The sequence below is a fragment of the Astyanax mexicanus genome, chromosome 3 (genome assembly GCF_023375975.1).
Source record: "Astyanax mexicanus isolate ESR-SI-001 chromosome 3, AstMex3_surface, whole genome shotgun sequence".
In the NCBI taxonomy this organism is placed as follows: Eukaryota; Metazoa; Chordata; class Actinopteri; order Characiformes; family Acestrorhamphidae; genus Astyanax; species Astyanax mexicanus.
Genome location: NC_064410.1, coordinates 49,896,103 through 49,919,147, shown reverse-complemented (window position 1 = coordinate 49,919,147; position 23,045 = coordinate 49,896,103). Strand labels below are relative to the sequence as shown.

The 23,045-nt window shown below is 38.7% G+C and overlaps 1 protein-coding gene and 1 long non-coding RNA gene across 2 annotated transcripts in view; one reads left to right on the top strand and one right to left on the bottom strand.

The window, feature by feature from the left end:
* Positions 1 to 618: 618 nt before the first annotated feature.
* plekho1a (pleckstrin homology domain containing, family O member 1a) lies at positions 619 to 22,149 on the top strand. Its single transcript, XM_022683248.2, has 6 exons — positions 619 to 864; positions 1,504 to 1,650; positions 14,988 to 15,128; positions 18,251 to 18,355; positions 19,462 to 19,563; positions 20,485 to 22,149. Exons 1-6 carry the CDS (start codon positions 838 to 840, stop codon positions 21,610 to 21,612), a joined length of 1,650 nt encoding a protein of 549 aa, XP_022538969.1. The 5' UTR covers positions 619 to 837; the 3' UTR covers positions 21,613 to 22,149.
* Positions 13,360 to 23,045, bottom strand: part of LOC125799248 (uncharacterized) — a 26,910-nt gene continuing 17,224 nt past the window's right edge. Inside the window, exon 3 of the long non-coding RNA XR_007438082.1 lies at positions 13,360 to 14,237. This is a non-coding gene — a long non-coding RNA (uncharacterized LOC125799248). The remainder of the gene's footprint in view (positions 14,238 to 23,045) is intronic.

The window sequence follows — 23,045 nt, the reverse complement described above, 5'->3', positions numbered from 1 at the left end:
ACAAAAAAGATGCAGAACTTTCAGACCTCAAATAATGCAAAGAAAACAAGTTCATATTCATAAAGTTTTAAGAATTGAGAAATCAATATTTGGTGGAATAACCCTGTTTTTTAAATCACAGTTTTCTTGCATTTCAGCATGTTCTTCTCCAGCAGTCTTACACACTGCTTTTGGATAACTTTATGCCACTCCTGGTGCAAAAATTCAAGAATTTCTCATCTTGATTATCTTCCTCTTGTTTATATTACAGAGGCTTTCAATTCGGTAAAATCAAAGAAACTCTTCATTTTTAAGTGGTCTCTTTTATTTGTTCAGAGCTGTATGTGTGATTACCCATTTTTATATTATACATTGATTACACTAATTAAATTAATGCAAACAGAAAAAGTTTCATACTGAAAAAAATACTTTTAACTATTTTTTTTAGATCTTCAAACTTCTAAACGGGTCAATTTGACTCAGAACATAACAGGAGGGTTACCGTTTTTTTTACTGTAATATTTTTTTTAGCTGCTGTAACAGCATGCTGTCCGGTAGAGGGCGCAGTGGAACCCTCTCAGATACCTACACACACACACACATACACACACACACACACACAGGGGCAGACCCAGCATCAATCTGATCCACTGAAACTCTCAGCTGCGCTCAGGGAGACACCCAAGCCCATGGAGTCAGTATGCCCGCGGTTTGCGAACCGTCACAACAGCGAATAGCTGCTGCCAGCCGCCCGTCAGCTCCGTGAGCAACAAAGAGAAGAACCGAGCAGATCATTCATTCATTACCTACCCGGAGAAACACTGCTGCTGCTGAACAGCCCCTCCATTCACATTCAGTATGAAGAAAAGCCATCTGCTCAAAAGGGTGAGATTCAGAGGAGCTGCAGTATTTTATAATACAGGTTAACACTGTCTGTACTAGCCTGTCTGTGCACACTGGATATATATATATATATATATATATATATATATATATATATATATATATATATATATATATATATATATATATATATATATATATATATGTGTGTGTGTGTGTGTGTGTGTGTGTATTTATGTATTTTCCCTATCACTGTGGTGTGGCAGCTCAATCTATGTAGCCTAAGTTATCAGGGATGCCCTTATAGCTGTGGTGACTCCATCCTTTGTTTAGCCTATATATAACATATAATAGCAATATTTATTTTTTTTTTCCCTGTGCCGTATTTTCTGTTATTGACAAATGCATGCAACAATTTATGTTTCTAATTTATTTCAATTTTTTTAAACTATATTAATAATATTTAGGTTAATTGGCCACACCCATACTGTTTGAGCCTTTAATTAACAACTGCTTATGGTTATGCTATATTAGATCTATTGCCCTGTTCAGATCCCCAGCTAATGCCAGATTTCTATGTAAAACAGATTAGTTTAAAAGACCGAGATTCAGTAAGAGATAGAGCTTTCATTTTTAATTCCTCTCTTATGTAAGACTGGGATTTACTCTCCGTACACGCAGGGACTTCAGGACGCCAACCAGCTGTCATCACAGCCGGACAAAGTAGGCTGGATCCGCAAGTTCTGTGGCAAAGGCATCTTCAGGGAAATATGGAGGAATCGCTTTGTGATGCTGAAAGGGGACCATCTGTATATCTTTGAGAAAGAGGTGAGTGGAGCTCTGCACCTGCATACTGGAAACTGTGGGCTAGATAAGCCTGTCACTTTGGGTCAGGACCCAAATTATTGTTCACAATTATAATAATTATAAAGGTGCTTCACATGGTTCTTTAAATGATGCCATAAAAGAGCCTCTTCTGAAGCCATACATAATCATGTTTTAATAGAAATATTTTGGGAGTTTAAGTCCTTTTGCCAAGTTCTTCACATTCATACTGTACATTTCACAAGTCTTAAAACGATGAAACGAGTTTTCTTTATTTTACTGTTTGAATATGTATTTAACGTACCTTCATTTTTAAGATTGTATACTAAAAAAACCCTGTGGCGATTGTTTATTGATTAGGGCTGCACAATATATTGTTTCATCATTGTGAGCAATGTGAGCATTTCCAATAATCACATTGCAGAATGTGCAGTATCATGTGAGGAAAGCCATATTGCTGAAATTCTGCAACTTTTTTCCTACTTACAAACGGAATACAAACGGAAACTTTACCCTGTTCTCTTTTTCTATGATATACCAGAAGCAGATTAAATCTGCCCAATATAATATACTGTAACCTTGAATACACAGAGTACATTAACATCACACTATGTTGAATCATTGACTTTTGTTGAACTCTACTGAAAATGTCTGTATAATATAACATTGTCTAACACAGAAAACACAAACTACTGCAATGTTTTTTTTCTTCCCAATATTAAACAGCCCTACTGTCGAGGCTTCATTTTAATCAAAGATTAGGCTTAATCTGTGACTGGGCAAGCACCCTTTTGTTCAGTAAGCCAAAATATTAAGATATTCAACCATATTTGTACCAATTTTTGGGAACAGAAAATAGAATCAGTGACTGTTCCAATTTTAGCATTCTGTGGTCTAAATATAAACATTTGTAATCTGACACTGTAATCCATGTTATTGACCACGGATCCTGTGATAGAGCATGTTTTGGCTCAGTGTGTGTATGTGCGTTTTGAGAATAGACTAAAACAAGAACGTGGATTCCATCATTAAAACTACAACACTGCTATCAGTAAAAGAATGGATCAATAAAGTAAAGTGTTTTCTTTAGGGGAGAACTTAGAAATGCCCAAATCTGTGTAAGTTGTCAGGTGTTATCTTGTGAGAGATACTGAACACTTGTTAGCATGCTTATGGCAGTTTAATGTAAATTGTTGTAGTTGGAGTGAGGCCAAATAGTGGGTGCTAGATGGATGGTACATTTCATTTCTGATGTTTTGTGGCCGTTTTACATTTCCCGATCTGCAGTATCATGTGTGTGCCAAGAATATGTCATACAAATATGTCATACATATGTCATTACCACCCACAGTGGGTATTAATGATTGTAACTGGTGTTTTTTGGCTTGTATTGGCCGTGTAAACAGCCAAGCGACTCTGGTAGACATTACATGCACATTCAATGCAGGTCACAGGTCAGTTCAGGGCACAGTACTAGTTTTTTTCTCATAACATGTGACTTGTCAGTCCATATTTGTGCTACCTTATAACAGGTACATCTTGTATAAAAGATTATATATTTAGAAGCATATTAGGATTTGTTCATATACTAAGAGCTTCCACATTTATACTAGGAATAATATTAATCAGCTGTCAGTCACCTCTTTGTACAGAGGCTGTTAGAAGAACACACACTTGATGAAATCAGTGAGTCCTTTGAAAGACCAAAGAGATTTTTTTATTTCTAAATCCAACACATCTCAGTAATGAACTCAGCTGTGCTCTCAGAGCACGAGCACAGGAATGATGGTGATTTTCAGAGAAGTGCAGCAGCTCTCTCATGTCGTAGCCTGAAGGCCAGTTAGATTTGTAGCTCATCTCTGTCACTTTGGGCAGCAGGAGGGGGAAGTGTTCCAATACAATGAGACACCCCTACAGTCTCACACACTGCCCCCTCCATACCCCCCCCCCCCCACCAAATTTCAGCCTGGCTCGTGCCTTTATCCCTAAGATAACTAAAATCACATTACAAAATGCTGCCGAGTGGCTCGGCCCTCACTCGCTCAGCTGCAGTCTTTTGGATGAAGTACAATTGCCATCACACACATTAGGAGATCAAAGCCGCAGCTGCAACTCTTTTTTGCGCCTGAGGAAGCCCAAGGCTCTGAATGCAAAGCCATGACACCCCCTATGCAGGAACACACGCACACATGAATACACTCAGCTGTTATCTAACTGCAGACCACCTCTCCAGTCCTGCCTTTCAGTGAAAGGTTTGTTATCAGCGCATTGAGGATCAGACCATATAAAAATGTAGATTTGTTCATTTTTGTTCAGTCACTGGTGCAGGAATTGGTGTGAGTAGAGATCAGTTCCAGCTGCATCATTTATACACTTGTAATATCTCTCCAAGCCTTTAAGTGAGTGTGAGTGTCAGTTGGTCTCAAAGCTTATCTATTCATTTATTTATTTAAAAAGCTTTTATACGAGCACAAGGCTGAGAGAAGGGAGGGCATGATATTTAGGTCATTACCAGCTGCTATGAGAGAGTGTTCCCAACGTGAGATTTTCATCCAAAAACTAAGGGGTTCCTGTAGTTGCCTGCAGCAGTTTCAAAACTCTGACATACAGGGAATCTGGAAAGTATTCACAGCACTTCTCTTCCACATTTTGTCATGTTACAGCCTTATTTTAAAATTAATTAAATTAATGTTTTTCCTTAAAATTCTACACACAGTATCCCATAATGTTAGAAGTGAAAAAAGTTGGTTTGGAATTTTTACAACTTAATTAAAAATGTAAAAATTCACAGCATTTGTCATGACACTTAAAATTGGTGCATACTGTTTCCACAGATCATTTCTCAGTTGTTTTGAAAACCTGATTGTAGTCCATTTGTGTTAAATCCAGTTGATTGGACATAAGGTCCAATAGCCATTAAGTCCAAGGGATTGTCTACTGACCTCAGAGACAGGACTGTATCGAGAAAGGGTACAAAAAATTTCTCCAGCATTAAAGAGCCCCATGAGCTGGCCGCCTGGCCAGTCTGAGTTATTAAGGTAGAAGGGCCTTAGTCAGGGAGGTGACCAAGAACCCAAAGATCATTCTGACAGAAAACTCTGTGAATGTTCTTCAGTGGCCCATAATTGAACCCATATGAACATCTCTTTAGAGATCTGAAAATGACTGTGCACAGATGCTCCACATCTAACCTGATGAAGCTTGAGAGGTTCTTTAAGAAGAATAATAGAAACTGCCCAAAAATAGGTGTGCCAAGCTGGTAGCATGATACTGAAAAAGACTTGAGGCTGTACTGGCTGCCAAAGGTGCTTCAACAAAGTATTGAACAAAAACGTTAATCGCTGTGAATACTTTGTGAATGCACTGTAGGCCCGTCATGCTAAGAATCTTTTAAGTGAAATATGGTCTCATAAATAAATTATGATTAGTGATATTAATGTATTCTTAGGACAATTTTTTAAAATATGCTTTTTAAACAAAAAAAGTTGACATATTCACATTATTGCTCTCTTCTCATTGAGTAAAACACTACACTACAAAGACAAAAATGGACCTCCCCCTCCATACCTGATGGCATGAGTCAAAACTCCATCCATACCAAGAGCCCTTAAAGCTTTAAGCATGGCTTAGCTTGACCTTTTATCCCATAAGATGTACAGAAAACAAGTATATAGAGTTTCCCTCCCTCACACCAAATTGGCAGAGAAAGCTTCTTGCACTTATTAAAGGCATGTGACTTATTTAATTGCACTGATGTCTTACTTTGATTTTTCAGGCACAGTTTAGTATATTAGGCTATCACACAAAAACCTTGCATCGCCAAAATGTAAAGTTTGAAAAACAAGAAAAAACTCTTCTCAATGCTAAAAGATTATATCACAAGTCATTTGGGATTTTTTTATTGGTCCACTTATCATAAAGTGACTCAAGTTAAAGAACAACGGCCGGATTGAAACATTCAGAAATGGGGATATGTAGGCCTATCATGATAATCTTTTGTGGACGATATATCATCCCAGAAAATATTGTGATAAACGATATTATTGTCATTTTAAAACCATTTAAATTTCAACGACATAATTCGGAAAATGCAATTTTTTTTCTTCAACTACTGCAGTCCACACTGTTTGTATGTAGTCACAGTTATTCTAGCACTGTAGCATTGGTCATTTAGCATGACTGTCTAAAATACTGTTCACTGTTATATATGTGAACAAACATTCAAATGAGCACAATAAACAATATCACAATAATCAAATATTATTGAGGTCATGTCCATTTATTGTACGATAAATCGATAATGTAATTATTGTAACAGGCCTAAGGATATGATGACTACATGCTTGTAGCTGTTGAATATGATGCATCTTTTGCTTTCATGTATCTGTACTCACTTGGTGTCTAGGCTTTGAGGTAAACAAACATATTAGGAATGCTGCACATTACAACTAAGGTAGCTCTTAAGGACTTAATTATAAATCCATAAACATTAATATGAAGTTATTCCGCTCTTTACAGATCTACTATATGTCCAAATGTTTGTGGATATCGCTTAAGTTGCACACATTGCTGACACAACTGTTTAAGTGCACACACACACACACACACACACACACACACACACACAGACACACACACACAAACACAGGATGTCTAGTCCCTGTTGAGAAGTACTGCCAGTAGAATATGAATCTCTGAACATTAATCTATTTGTATCGTGTCTAATGCCCGGTATAAGCTACAGGATTGGGTAAAGAAGTTGTGGTGATTATCTAACATCCTGACCTCACTAATGCTCTTGTCACTGAATGCAATTAAATCTCCACAGTCTGCTGACAAGTTGTATGATAGAGCTCTAAACTGCTTATCTGCTGCTTTTGGATGCTGTATGTCCTCAGGTCATGTAACTCATAACAGACACCAGTATGTATTTCCCTTTCAGCATTTGAATATCTAAGCGTATTTTAACCCCTTTCGCTTCTTTATATGTCCTGCCCACACCTGTGGCTTATAACTTAGAAACTACATGGTAAACACTGTAAAAAATGGTTTATTTCTGTGTTATAGGAGTGTGGAATGGACATCTGTATCCATGGGCAGGTCTGCGAGGGTTAAAGGGTTAAACTGGCTTCTCTGGAGTGTTTAATTAGTGTAAAATGCTTGCCTCACACTGATATGCATGCAGTGCCTATATGTCTTCTGTTACCCTCCACTGGCACCATTACAGCCTTCAGGCACTCTGAGCTATTTTTGCCGTCAGCAGAGGCAGTGTCAGCCGGTTGCATCATACACATGGTGGTGCCGGCTTCCTCAGGTGTGTACAGGCCCTGAGGGCAGTGTGTGGTGTCCTAAAGCAGACGACTGAGTGACAGGACACACTGTACACCACTGTAATGCTTTTGCACAACATGAGACAGCCCTGCGCCTGCCAAGATGATGTCAGTGGAAGTAACCGTATGACGTGGATGGCTCTTAATAGGTGTAGGGAGAAAGGCTAGGCATCATGCAATTTTGATAAAAAGGCATCTCAGTTCTCTGTGCCTGGATGCGTCATGCGGGGTTTGTGCCATATGAGGAGAAATTCCAGTTTATTCCAGTATCTGAGTGCTTACTCCCGAACGCTTGCTATAGGTCTGCAGTGAATAATTGATGCACTTGCACTTACTGTGTGTAGGGTAAGAACTTTGATGTACAGCACAGCAGAAGGGCAAGGACAAAACATACAGAACACTGTGTTTTGTATGTAGTTAAGGTATTATACTGTGAATAATGTGTATTATATGTTTGGGATGACTTAGATATGATTATAGTACTATTTTTAAGTATCTAGAATTTGCATTAGATACAGGGGGATGTAGAGCAATAATTTTGGTAAGTAAAAACGTATAAAAAATTGGGCCATATTTCTTCTTAACTCTTAACTTCTGTTCACCCATTTGGTAGAGCACATTTAAGTCACTCTTTCTTATTGAAGAAGGTGTTGATCTTAAGTCAACCTGATTGTACCAACCCTACCAATCCACAAAGAAGTGGTAAACTAAAAAAATCTATAAAGGTGTCTTTCAGTAGTATATTTCAGTTCTCTTTCGATATATTTTAGTTTTATAGGTTTTAATTAATTGAATTATGTAATTTGTACAACATAAGTTATAGAACACTGACATTTCTATGCTTAGATATGGTCTATATTAGATGTATTATGCACTGAATGTCTATTCATTTGTTAAAACCTCTACTCCCCATAGCCTTGGGCTGTTGAGAAGTAAAACTGTGATAAATATCCACTAGGGTTGTAACAGTACAGAAAATTCATGGTTCGGTTCACACCTCGGTATAAACCCCACGGTTCGCTTCTCTCCTATTGTCAACATGAGATGCTCCATCTTTTGGATCTTGTTGGAACAAACAAACAATAAGCCTGAGAGAGAGCATGCACACGTACCGTGTATTCTGCGTGCATTTACGCAAAGCGAACCATGACCCCCATACCGTGATGGTTTGTAAAGAATACACATACCGTTACACCCCTAATATCCACCTAATACATTTGTAAGAGTTTTTTGGAAGAGCCTTTGTGATTCTAATCATCTGGTATGAGTGCTTGACTTCATAAAAGACTCTTGTTAAATGCAATCAAATCCTCACAGCAGTGTTTCATCCCACCTCATCTTAGAAGTATTGTATGAAGCTCCATTATTTCATCGAACACAGTTTTACTGCTCAATGCTTATTAAAGAGACTAGACAAGCCATATGTGTGCCTTTGCACATCTGTGTCAGCAATGGGTGTAACTTAAAAGTGGCTGAATGCATTCATTCGGATTTATAAGAAACTTTATACCACTGACATTAAATCAGTATTTAACAAATTACCATGATCTGATACATGTCCCTGAGATGTTTGGTTACGTCGACAGTAAAGCGATGTTCCAGAATCAGCTTTGCTTTGATTGCTTGTGTGACAGGATAGTACGGGAATCCTAATACCAGCTCAGCCCTCTCTAAAAGGCCTGAATCACGCAAGCTGCACTACACAGCACTATCACAGCATGATTTATGCATGAGCTTTGTTATTTGTGGTATAAAAAGGTGAGGCCAATCTAACACAGGGTTATTATAGATGTAAATAAGTCTGCAGCAGCTACAGCAGTGTAATCATCGCTCACACAGTGAATCATGATTTTTAGTTTGCATAGCATTGTCATTTATTTGGAGTGGCAGAAGCCTTAGAGGTTTACATATGCCCATTATTTTAATGATGTTGATTTCTATTTTGGGAGAGCCGGTTGGCCTGAAAAAACATAACATTGACATCCAGATTTAAGAAGGTTTTCCGCTGTGATTCAAGGGATTTGGCAAATCCATTTTCCACCTTTAATTCCAACCTAGTTTGTACAGAAATAAACCCTCGGGGCATGTAATTGTAGGGTATTCAGTTGAGGTTGACTACAGTTCGGAGCCAAACTAATAGGAACTTGCTTTATGGCTCCCCTGTGAAGCCTTCCAGCTCCGGCTCTCTGTACATGGTCCCACTGCTCTGTTTGCCATGCATTAACATTGAATGCCTCGCTGTAGAGCTGCCAGGTTTGTAACTGAGGCACTGTGGTCTCAAAGCTAGTGCTGTTTTCCAGAAATCATTAGAACGCTGCTGGAAATTTGCATCTTCATTAGGCAGCCAAGGCATACAGTCATTCTTCATGTAGGATTAAGGACAAAAAAATGCACTGTGCAATAACGCTGTTGCAAACCACCATATTGATGTGAAACACCATAAATTAAAGCAACAATCCTTAAGATATTTTCTTTTCAATTAAAAGAAGTACTGGTCCTGAGTGGGGAGAGGACAAAATATTAGAATAAATAGCATCAGGGTACTTCTGCTACCATTCCTGCAAAACCAAATATAATAATTCTAAAGACAGGGCGTCTGTAGGCCCGTCTTTTGCTGAGTACCTGAGCAAACGCTGCACTTCTAATGGTGATGATACAGGAGCTACTGCGAAAATAGTGATATCAGAAAAGTAAACGTAGTCTTCATCTGCTCATTCACGCATTGTTAAACTAAAGAAACACAGAATTAGAACTCTTTACTTTTTTTTAGAACTTTATAGCATGCTCAGTGTGATTACACATTCTTACCAAAAACTTATGGATTTTACCTTATCAAAGGATATGTGGCACTTGGCTTAGCTTTTTTTTCCCAGTCTAAGAAGTAGTTTGATGTGTGCATTCACTGTGTTTGTGGACCTCTACCTCACTCTGCCTTGCTCTTCCTCGCTCTGCCTCCAGCCCTCGCTCTGCATAACTGTAAACTGTTCTTCACAATGTTACTGCAACTCTTTTGAAGTGTTTATTGTGATCATTCATATCGTAATTTACCTTACAGCCCTACTGCCAAGTATTTATTTTTTATTTTTACATAGCTCTGCTTTCTGAGAACGACAGCCCACACCATGTTATTTAAAGCATACAGTCAATGCAAAATTCATAACAGGACACTTTAGGAAGCCTGTGTTTTCCTTCTCTTCGTGATTTTTGTACAGAGAGGAACGTCCCTACTGTCAGTATGAGGTTGGATGGTTGGTTCGTGAGTTATTTTTGGAGGTGGTTAATCCTGGGATGAGGATGGCCCCCTGCCTGAAACGTGCTGGGCCAACAGCAGGGGAGTGAAATATTGATGTGATGGAGAGAAGCCAGGCGTGTTCCTTCTGGGGTCTTTTGCCCCATATTAGCATTAGCTGTGCATTCTCTCTCTCTCTCTCTCTCTCTCTCTGTGAGCACACACCCTACTAGCTAATCTCAGGAGGCCACCTAACTAGGAGGAATGAGGTTACACCTCGCCGTTTTGGAGTTTTACCTTTTGGAATTTTCTTTTTTGTCTGTATTTTGACTGATTTCTGCACATTTCTGCCGAGCATATTGTCGAGTGTGTCGGTCTGCTAATGAGGGTGGGGTTTTGTGTGCTGGTACGTGTGTTGTTTGATATTACACTCCATGAACTCCGATCACTTTGATCTTTTTGACTCGCGCTGGCTCACTGACAGTGGATTCCTTTGTTGCTCATTTCTGTTGCTATGGTGAATGCCTAGCAACCATACAGAATTCTGACCCAGTACGCTGTATCTGCCCATGTACCATCTTGGTGAGCCTATGAGTCCACTACACCACGCCTAATAATATACAGACACGCCACCCTTTCTCTCTGTCTCGCCACTGTGAACCCCTGTGACCGGAACTGTGGCCCTCTGGGAATAGCAGTCCCAGTGTGGACCAGTTTCCTGACCCCCATTCCCTGACTCAATAAGCTGGTCTCCATTTTTTGGACTCAGCCAGCTTTAATGAGGATTGACCTGTGCTTAAATGAGGCGTTTTCACAGACGGGTCACCAGCACAATTATAGGAAAAGAGGCTGGACCAACTGTCAGCGGTCCAGATCATCCCCTTGCCTTTGTCTAAAGCAGAATGGCAACTGTGAAGATTTACGTTTTACAGGCAGGGATTAAGCATAGTCTTGGACTAAACACCATTTTAAATAGAGATTTTCCATTGATAAGGAAATAGAAGCATATCATTAAATAAGTAAATACTGTGTACTAATCTTAGCAGGTTAGTACACATATTATAAGCACAGTAATTTGTTACCACAATGATCGGGAGATCGCTGGTTCGAATCCGGGTCATGTAGTTTGCATCAGCTGCAAAAAAAAACTAAGAGAGCACAAAAGGCTGACTAGCAGCTGAATAGGCAGAACAATTGGCCTAGCTAAATTGGGAGAAAATGGTAAAGAAATGTTTGAAATAAATCAATAAAAACACATCACCACAACTTCTCCAGTCATCACTGCCTACTGACTTTGCATTATCTTGTTTTTTCTAAGAATGTTCCTCTCTTTTGTTTTGCACTGCATTGTGGGATATTAGTGTCTGTGATAACCACACCCAAAAACAGCCTATGTGTACTTTTTCTATATTATATATTTACAAACTAGTTAGTATTAGTAATTAGCAAACAATTGATTTTAGAAATAAGTTTTTAAATGACGCATGAATATGAACTGAGATCTTTGTAAATCACTTCTGAATCTCATCTAAATCTACACCCTTCATTCTGAAGGTTTCAGGGAGCTCTTTCTATCTGGTTATAGTGATCCACTCACGTAAACTATCAAGAGCAGACCAAACCAATGTCAAGGATTTTAATAAGACACACTTCTCCAAAATCCTCTCTCTGATCCTTATGTTAGACATCTTTAAGAGCAACAATAACTGTGGGGTGTGCTAACTTTCCCTCACATGCATAAATTTGCATTTCTGGTAATCACATTTTAAAATGTAATATTTAAAAACATTTCTTCATGCAGTTCATACAGCAATTTACTATACGTTTAAATGTTTGTAGACATAGCATATCCTCAATGCAATGCCAAAAAATCTATTAAAAAGCCTTTCCTGGACAGTGGAGACAGTTACTATAGTGTCTATATATGTTCATATTAATGTTAAAACAAAGATTTAATGTACATATGTTTAAATATGTTTAAACACAAAGGTTGTAATAGTTTTGGTTTTTAATAGTTTGTGCCACATTTTAATCTCGGTTTTGATGATGCTTAGGTGTACATATTGCCAACATTTGCTTGCATTCATTATTAATCAGTAGTCAATTAATAATTAAGTGGATATTCTTCAGTGTTTAACTCTCATGCCATATGTGGTGTAACACATCATTTAATATTTCCAGTAACCTCTATAACCCATATATTCACAGCTGTTAAACTGCTGCTTATAAACATCAGCAGTGTTCATAATTAGCTGTTTTTATTTGGACCATGTACTGTGCCACAAAGTATTGCAATAAACAATATTATTGTCATTTTATCAATATATTATACCAGTGATAAAATTAAGATATTTTATAAATTATTATAATGCATTTACAACCTTCATTATTTTAATTAATAAGGATTTAATTATTAACACACACTTGGCAGTACTGAGATCAGCAAAATATATTGTGGTCATATCTGTATGAGTTCTTGAATATATAGATCAGGACATTTATTTTTACTGTACCAGTGTGTCTCTCACACTGTTAAACACACACACACATCACAGTAGAAGACTGGGAGAGAACTGTCAGGCACTGACAGTCAGGTTATGTTGTGAAATGAACTGAATGAACAAAAGCTAAATAATAAATAAGCACCATCTGCAAGGTGACATTATGAAACAAATGAATACCAAATTATCTTCTTTTTCTCTGCATCATTTGAACAGAGCAGCTGCTCTTAAAAACTGTGTGAAAATGTTATAATGAATGGAGAGGGAATGTCTAACAAATCTGTTACATCAACAAGAAATAGGTGTTTGTTTGTAAAGTAATTTTCTTAAAGAGATGTGATTTAGTCTGTACAGCAATGAGATGTATTTTTGGGAGTATATGTGCATGTATACACAGATGCCTATTCCATACATATCTGTGACAGCTACCTTCCACTTGAACATGCTCTTCTGCATTATGGTGTGTAATGTGTGACAGTCATCGTTGATGATTTTACATTTTCTTTTTTCTGTAAATTTTCCATATTAAAGCAACATGACTTTGTTTGAAGAGCGATAAAATATTATATATTTCTTTTGCTCGTTCTGCTGTGCTATTATGTGCATATGTAGGCAGCTGTGATTAGTTTTCTATGAGGAACACAGAGGCCAGTGTGTGGTCCCTCGGGGCGATGATCTGATTAAAAGAGCATAACAATGTTCTGTCAACTGACGCGCTGGATGGCTTGGCTCATTTCTCGCGGGTGCAGTATCGGTTTTGTCCATTTCATTTAATTACAGTTTGCACAGAGACAATATTTCACATAAATCAATATGCTTATCTTCTTACCTAACCACCTACAGTCTGATCACATTATTTATTAGTCTAAAAAATGAGAAGTTCTTCAATGGGTTTTCAGCAAATTTCGTGTTTCCATAGAACTGTGACAAATGAAAGACCCTAAATGCTAACATTTTGCTTTGTAATGGAAAACCTTTCGTTGATAATAAGCCTAAAAAAAGGGTTCTATAACTGACATGCCAAATTTCATGTGATAGCAGTATATAACTTGATTGTAAAGTAAAACCTTAGGGGACATTTCAAGAACCTGTATAAGGTTTTATCTTGTGAAGAAGGTGGAATGCTGGAAAGCAAAGCATGCTCATAGCAAACAGTGAGAACTTTAGGATTTAAAGTGATGTCTGATAGTGGCCAAATGGATAGGATGTTTTATTTCTGAAGCAGTGCTTAAATTTAACATCCTTGCCACTATGATCAGGATATTGACGGTTCGAATCCTGTTCATGTAGCTAAGAGAGCAAACTTGGGTAGATGGCGCTCTTTCCCCACATCATTCCAAAGGGTGATGTCGATCAGAACAAGGCGTCTGTGAGCTGATGTATCAAAACCGAGTTGCTGCACTTTCCTCCGAGTGTGCTGTGATTCTACTCAGCAATGCTGCATCAGCAGCAGTTCAAAAAGGTGTGGAGGAGGCATGTGCTTGTCTTCACTCTCCTGGTGTTGGGGCATCACTAGTGATAGGGGGAGTCCTAATGAAAAAGAAAATAAAATTATATAAAAAAAAGAATTAGGGCTTATACTATTACTACTTATTTCTGTATGTGTAAAACAATCATTTTACATTTTATCTTTGTCTTCATTTTATCCACTCCGACAGGTGTTCTTTAAATCGTGTAAAAAGATTATGATAAATGGACTAATAGAAATGCTCTTAAATCTTTAATTACATTGATTTCTGTTGAAAGTTTTTTTTTCTTCTCTGCCATTTTAAAGATACAGTGACAATATAGAAACTTTTCACAAAGGCTAGCAAGTGAAATAGTACAAAATAATGAAAGAAACAGTTCTGAGTATGGCAAAATGTTTTTATTGGCAAAACCATATGAATCAAATACTTGATTTCCTGTGCATAAACCCCCTTTAAAATCTGTCAAAATGTGTATTATATGGCTAAACCGTTGAGGATGACACCTCAGCATTACACGTGAGATGATATTAGTTATCCATTTTTCAACTGTGGTTGTGTCTCTGTGGAGTGAGCTGTGAGCTCTGTCCCAGCGTGCGGCTGACGATAACAGTGATCAGTAATTACTCCTGTCCCTCAGGCTGAAGTCAATATGGCCTGCTGTGCCCCACTGTCAGCAGCACAGCCAGCGTGTGAAAGGGCTGTCAATTAATCGACGCATGAGAAATGACTTGTATTTTAGTGTGTGGTCGAGGGCTCTGGCTGCGTGGTTGTGTGGACTGTGCTAACTATTTTTTGTCCTCTTTTCTTGTAGATGAAGAATGATGGGAAGACCCACGAGGTGTTTGACCTGGCTGAGTATGAGCGCTCAGAAGAGGTACGAAAAGCCAAGAGCCACAGCAAGAAGAACCTCAGCAAGTTCTCCCTCCTGCGCTGCCGGCAGTCTGCAGCCCGGGTGAGTCCTCACACAGAGGGGCATATCATACCATATCAAGGATCTGGATACTCAGATAACATGTTCATATGTGGGGCCTGTAGGGTCAATGATGGAAACAGGAGGGGTTAAACACAGGCACCATTTGGGTTGTACACAGCAGATGGGGCCTAGATGGGAACCATGTGAAATTAAGTTGGGCTGTAATGATGGGGCCCATTTGGTGGTCCCAACTGCATCCAAGTAAAAACACATGTAGATATAAACCCACTCAAAGCCAGTGCCCACCTGAAACCCGCCTACAACACATATTCCACATATGTGAGGAACAAACTCTTAATAAAAGTTGGTGAACACCAGGTCCAATTATATATAACAGTATGTCCAGAATATCACACTGTTACTTCAACCCATGTTGAGGTTTAAATAATCACAGTTAGACCTGTTTATATGCCTCACTGTATTATATATTGTTATTTATTGAGTAAATAAATAACAATTCAGGCTTCACAATATGGACACTCTATGGACAAAAGTATTGGGACACCTGATCATTCATTGTTTCGTTTTAAATAATGGGAATTAATACGAGGTGTCTCTATTATCCATAAAATATTTTCTTCTACATTGTGAAAGATTGATGTAAGTATTTGATTGAATTTAGAGACAAGAACAATAGTGATGTTAGGATGGTGAATGATCACCACCTCACATCATCCCCCAACACCCTATCTCATCCCACAACTATTGAATAGAGTTGCGCAGTTCAGTGCTGGGGGGCTCTAGCCCATGCCTCAGACACTTGACCCATCTTATGTCATAAATAAGCGCACTTGAGAAAACAACTCAACAACCCAGTTCAATGAATCTCAATACATTTTACAGGTTTAGATTAAAGCAGCAGTATGTGAGAATGGGCATGTCTTGCTTTTGGGCTCCTCCTATAGTTGGAAAGTTTAATTAATACAGAGCCATCAGTGAAAGTGAAGGAAATATGACCCAAGTTACATAGCATTACACAGTTTTTGCTTACACTTTCCTGCCCACATCACCAAAGACACATAGTGCAGTTAGCAGATCTTCATGTTATTCTATGCTATTTGAACACACAAGTTAGTCTTTACATTGTGGAAAAAGGACCCTTCACTTTACATGAACTTACATTAAAAGTAAGTTCTCATCCTGAAAGTTTCCCATTTTAAAACACCAAACAAAAACAATTCAATACTACTGACTATTGAATAATAAGAGTGTACACTAAAACTAAAACTGTGATCCAACCACTGGCAAGTAATTAAAATTCACTTGCTGCTACGGTACACGCTTTTGACAGATACACGCTCTAATCCTTCTGCTCTGCTACTGCCAAGAGTATCTTCCCCTGTGGAAGACATAACACATAATGATCTTCAGTCCAGCTACAGTTCCAGACTGCGCTGCTGCGCTCTGTCACAACCACAACTCCTCACGCTAAAATACGTGTCACACACTGTGAGTGTACTGTCACTCACACGGCCCTGAGTCGCTTCATTTGCATGTGTTTTCACCCTGTTCAATTTTTTTTAAAGATTACTTTCTCTATTAGCTTTACATCTTATTACACTTTTTATAGAACACCAGAGTCTAACAAATTAATCACAGTTTCTGCACAATTCTGAAAACAAGAAAAGTTTCTGGCCTGTTTTTTTCTTCAGTACATTTAGGGATGGACCACTATTAAAATAGTGGGTCAATGCAGATATTTAACCATTTTTATTTTTAAAATATCATTGCTGATCTGTTAAAACCTTTTATTTGCTAGTATCTTTGTGTTTTACCCACTGACATTTATCTGACATTTGTCCTGTACATTTTGTCCAGAAAGTATTACATGATTTGGTGACGAATGGATCAATAAAAATGCAAAATCAAAAATGACATTCTAAATTGACTTCAGTTGAAAGGCAAAATCAGCATTATGTATCATTTGGATTTTAAAATAACAGATTTCACGTGACCCACTGACCTGTAAAAGGGAGAATGGAGTCTCAGGTGTATGTAACTCAAAGTGAGATCTCTTGCAATAACTGCGTGAACGCAGCATAACGTTAAGTCTTATATTTGTACAATCCTGTAATATTACTCATGTGTTTCTGTATCTCTCAGCTTGTCCAAAAATGCATGTGCACATGTGATCTGCTTCCTTACTATGAATTACAGTAAATTCAGTATTTTGATTGTAGGTGGAGCCAAGTAGCAGTAACAACAATTCTCCATAATGCTGCTTTAACAAGGTTTTTCATTCTATATAAATGTACTATTCTCGAGATATCACTATTGTCATTAAAAACCTTGTACCTCCAAAAAAATGCAAGTCATTTTTTGATACAATATGAAGATTGCCTGCAAGATTTAGGTTGTTAAAAACAGCAAAAATGGAGATACAAGGTTTTGCATGACACAAATGATGTATACTGATACGAAACATGACTTTTCCACTGAGCTTATTTCTACGTTAACTTTCCATGAAACCCCTAAGGTGCTCCCCCCAGGTGCTCCCTTTAGGTTTGTTTTACACCTGTAGGAAACACTGAATCTACACTGCATTTTTTTAATGTGTTTTTTTGCTGAAGTTGCTGAATCAATTGTTAATGATATAAGCATTTGTTTAAATGGAACAATATATTTATTGTTAAATATATATAACACTGCTTATACCTAGAAGAGAAAGGATCTGACGAGTAGGAGTGAGTGTGTGTGCAAGGAAGAGAGAGAGAAAGAGAGCTCCAGGATTAAGAAGTAATACTTATCTTTCCTTATCTCCCTTAAGGTTGTTAAGATGTGCAGCCCTCATTCTGCCTTCTGTAGACTGGGCCAGACTTTAATTCATTTATGCCGATTTTAAGGGAGCATGTGGAGATGCTTTACAGCTGAATTTGGCTGGCTTTGTGTTTCACGCGAAGCTTAAATCCAAGCAGCGCTTGTAATCCCCCTCTCGCGCTCTCTCCACTTCTTTCAGCTCTGCCTTCAAACTCACTGAACAAACAGTTCCGCTCTCGATAGCAGATGGTATTAAGAAAAAGACATTTTTACATTCAGAGAAAAACTGTTCAAACAGCACCGCACATATCTCTAACAGCTTCTCTTTCTGTGTCTCTTTTTAGACTCCCAACCTCGTGTTTTTGGCTGTTAGTCCGGAGGAAAAGGAGTCATGGATCAATGTTCTAAATACAGCTATTATCAGGGCCAAGAACCGCATTCTGGATGAGGTGAGCTGAAAACGTCCTGTTGGTTCTTTTCCCTTTTTTCTCTCTATATTAATCTCATATTTGCTCACATAATTGTTTGCGTCTCGGTCTCATGCTCCCACCCATACCACCCACTCTTTCCTTGTCTGTTGTTCTCCTTGTCCTGCTTGTATCCACAGTATCTGTCCATATCTATTTCTGCTCTTTTCTCTCTATCGCTCCTAGTCTGCTGATGCCCTCCTCCTCCCCATCTGCCTCTCTGTCTAGGTTTGTGTTATTTTGCACCATTAGAGGATAGAGCTGAATTGGATAGAAAGATTTGTTGGTGTAATCCTTTTTGTGAAAACCGCAAAGCACTGCAGCTGGCCAAAAATATACTGTCACTACTGTCCTTCTATTGTCCCTCCACTGTTTTCCATGCGCTGGACGCTCCCTTGAAAGACATTTCGGCTAAACGCCATTTAGCTGACATAAAAGCTTGGCAGCTTTGACAGGCAAGAATTAAATGAGGTCAGCTAAAGTAATAGGGACAGGCAGTATTACCTTATTTTATTGAATCGTATGTCTCATACAAACATAGGGAACGTATATTCATTTCACAGACATTGGAATGCAAGAACGTAGCTTGTGTGCGGAAGTTTGAACGCAAACAAATTATATTTTGTTCATCTTAAATAATGAAATAATTAAGATTAAATAAAAACAGCTTTTTTATTATTATGTAAAAACCAACAGCCACTCAAAACCCTTTTATTGCGTGAAGCTAACAACAGCCTTCTGTTAAAGATAGCACTCAGATGTTAGCTGTGAACTCACTTTGACTGTAATCCCAGTGATACTCACACTTCTTCTCCTGTGAAAGTGTGAAGTGTGAGGCGCAGCATATGAACTCACTCTAAACCTGTGAATTAAGCGGCTCCTATGGAAGATGCATTACACTGTATGGGCGAAACGGTATATTTAGCCTGCTGCATCATATATGACATCACTTAAAACTCGAAAAAAACTGAAAACCATATTTTAGTTCAAAACAGGATGTGGGAAATAATCACCATTACAATCTCTTGAACCCATTTTAACAGCCTGTCGTACATTATCTTGCATTTCCTCTGTTTTTCTCTCCGCAGGTCATGATTGAGGAGGAGAGCCTGTTGGCTCACCCGACACGTGATCGTGTCAAGATCCCACTTGGGCGCCGCCTGCCCACGCGGGGTCATCTTATGGCTGTGGTGGGTGGCATTTCAGTACTGGCTTTGAGCTCAGTTGGAAGTCAGTTGTTGTGCCAATGGAAAACAGCTCTGGCCTGTGTGTTCCACAATAAATGTATTTTATTAAACAGTATCCTGAGATTTAGGGAGCCTAACCATGTCAGTTAAAACAATGCAGTGAGTTCAGAGACTAGGTCACATTATAACATATGTAAAAGGTAAACACAAATACAGTACAAATCAAGTTAAAATTAAATAAGATTATATCTTGTAAGCTAGTGTAAAGAACAAAGTTTATTTCCAGTTTTATATTTAATATTCAATTTTGATATAGAGTGTGTATTCAATTGCATTAGCAGCTGACCTGATTTAACATCAGCACTAATTTATATGTAATTTTGTTTTGGTGTTTTACTGAGCAGATAAACACTTACCAGATTTTCACAGGTACCCTTAAACTTTTTCAAAGTACTGCATATATATATGTAAAAACGATCCACCTTAGTAGCATATAGTTTTCAAATAGAAATCAGTTCTTGAAGTGGTACCAGTACATACAGAAATATGTTTTATGAATGAGGGGAGCAGTTGAACTATTAATTGAATAATAATTGGAGATACTGCAATACTCAACATGGCATCACAGATCAAGTTAATCAGCTTTTTATATTTTTTGCTGTAAGCGGAGGAGGGTCATATTATGGCATTAGTGGGGAAAAATCTAAAAACCAACATGTACACTTGGTGTTCATCTTTCCGATTCTTATTTCCAGCCATTCATGACCAGACTCTGATCTCTGTAAATAATATTAAAATACTCAAAACTGAAGGCCAAATGATCATTTCAGTAACATATTTGAATGACTGATTAACTCTGTCACAAAATAGCTATGACTAATGGGTTCACACACCAATCTGAGAATGTTAATGTTCCATCTTCAGGCCTCAACCTCTTCAGATGGGATGCTGACTCTGGACCTGGTGCATGAGGAGGATGCCAGCATGCTGGATGAGGACTATGCTGTGTGGGTGAAGGACCATCGAGGAAACCTAGACGTTTTAGCCCCTGGACGGAAACGAGCCGGCACTGATGTCTCCAGACCCCGAGTGACCCCTGTGGAGGCCAAGGTGAAGACCAGCAGCCTTCCCCGGGGGAGCGAACTCTCCTGGAGCCAGCAGAGCCAGACCCACACACCTCAGCCTGGCAAAAAGCTGTTTGCTCAGGGCAGGAGTCGCTGCGGCTCCATGGACGATGCTTTATCCCGTGGAGAACGGAGGCCGACCAAAAGGGATGACCTCAGTCGGCAGGCCGTGCTGTCCCAGAGTCCAACGAGCCACCTGCAGGACCTCATCAACCAGCGGCTGCAGAGGACCCAGGAGTTACTGGCCAAGGTCCAGGAGCAAGAGCCCATTAGGGGCCGAATGGGCTCCTACACCCATTTGAGGGGCGTTGATTCCCCAAGACTGCGACACTTAAAGGGCTCCGAGTCGCCCCACTCTAAAAGCTCCAGCTCTCACAGCTCGACTCACGGCAAAAGCGTAGACTCTTCTCCTCAGCTGAAGACAAAAGATTCCCCAAGCTCAAAGCACAAGGATTCCCCTCGGGTCAAAGCCAAGGATTCTCCTTCTTCAAAGTCCTCAAAGTCATCTCACTCCAAGGCCAACTTTCGTTCAAAAAGCATCGACTCGCCCGATTCAAAGAGCTCCAGCTCACCCCATATGAAGCATTGCATTGACCTGACCCACATCAAGAGCACAGACTCACCTCTTTCTGCCGGCTCCAGTTCACCCCATTTAAAGGGTGTAGACTCGCCCAGTTTGTGGCTTTCCAGTTCGCCTCATTTTAAAGGACCAAAGGGCACGGACTCTCCTCTCGGTGACATGCTGGACTGGGAGAGCAGGAGGACAGCAGCTGAGCGTCTGCTGCAGGAAGCTCTCTCCGCCTGGGAGGAGGCACGGGAGGTTCTAGCAGAGGTGAGAGAGCTGCAGGCCAGACAGCAGCAAGCAGAGAACAGCAAGACTGCAGCTCCATCTACACCCTCGAAGGACGACAAACTTGAAAGCCTCTGATGCCCCAATAGCCAGTCACAGGGCTTTAAATGACTCTATTGCCAACAATTGACCTGATAATGCACAAAAAATACATGAAATGCACTGGGAACTTTTTTATTACTGTCTTCCCCACTAAAGTTTCTCTACACAGCATTATACACTCCAGTCCCTCGACTTTGCCCTGTAAATGACTGTAATTTTACTGAAAGTTGTACCATTTCTCATTTAATGTTAAAAGTCAACTTTTTTGCTGTTGTTAACAAAGGATTTTTTGTTACACCACTCTCAGTGAACCTCACAGGTCTGTGCCATACTTTTTTTACAGTTGCCCTTAAGGTTAAATCTGTTTTACAGAGTGTGTGAGTTTTTGAGCAGCGAGATTCAGTTCTAGGTCAGATCTGTCCACGATCTAGACAGGCACAAACCCTGTGGTGATGTTGTCATGCATAGGCCACTTGGCCCTAATGTGAATTTGTACATTGTAACTTTTTACTATATTATAGAAATGAACATGCACATAATTTGGAAATAAAACAATGACTTATCTTGATCAAAGAGTGTTTCTTTTACTGAAAATCTTAATGTCTTCCTGTATATGCATTCAGTATCTACGCTTATGTTTTTAAATAAACAATATGGCAGAAACATGAGTTACTTTTGTTTTAGGTATTTATGTACATTTATATGCATATAAAATAGGGCACAGTTTTAATTTTGGGCCAAAACAGGTTTGTAATTAGGCTTGTAAAACTGTGTCTGGGCATTTTTACTTCAACCACATACCTTCTGTTTTTACATCAGATTACTTGATACTCAACAAATGTACTCTACAGCACCTTTAAGGTATATTTTTATTTTAAATTATACACTATTTTGAATGGATAAAAATAAGTATGATTTTGACTTTATGTTCTCTTTTTTCCTAGACATGTATTCTGTTTGGTATCTAATAAAATACACCCAGACTGGATTTTTAAATTGTGTCCCAAATATTTTGCTTTCATTTTGGCTTAATTTTTCTGGCCATTAACCATTGATCAAACTGCTTTACTTTGATGATTCAGTAATACAGGCTATTAAGGCTGTTCTTATGTTGTTAAAATTGAGTAAATCTATATGCATCATTAACAATAATATAGTTTTATAATTATAGATATATTAGAACTGTCCTGTCCTCACACACCTACACATTATCACACTGTCCTGCAACTTTGGTCTATTTGAAGCTCCCACCACAACATCTCAACCACGAAGGACACCCATGTGTCCCTAGTGTACTCTTATTTAAAGCAATCTATGGTCCGCTTATTAATTTAATCCTGTAAAAGGCCAGAACCTATTAGAGGAATATCTTGGTCCTCTGGCATTGTTTTTCACATGTTTTTGTTTAAAATAATTGTACAATAGATCTGACTTGTTTGGAAGACGTTTTAGGAGATTAAATTAAACTT

Excerpts from the sequence above, each read along its gene's own strand:
- plekho1a (XM_022683248.2), top strand. The coding sequence starts at position 838 with ATGAAGAAAAGCCATCTGCTCAAAAGG. Across the intron at positions 18,356-19,461 it reads AGAACCGCATTCTGGATGAG|GTCATGATTGAGGAGGAGAG; the intron begins GTGAGCTGAAAA and ends TTCTCTCCGCAG. Across the intron at positions 19,564-20,484 it reads GGGGTCATCTTATGGCTGTG|GCCTCAACCTCTTCAGATGG; the intron begins GTGGGTGGCATT and ends TTCCATCTTCAG.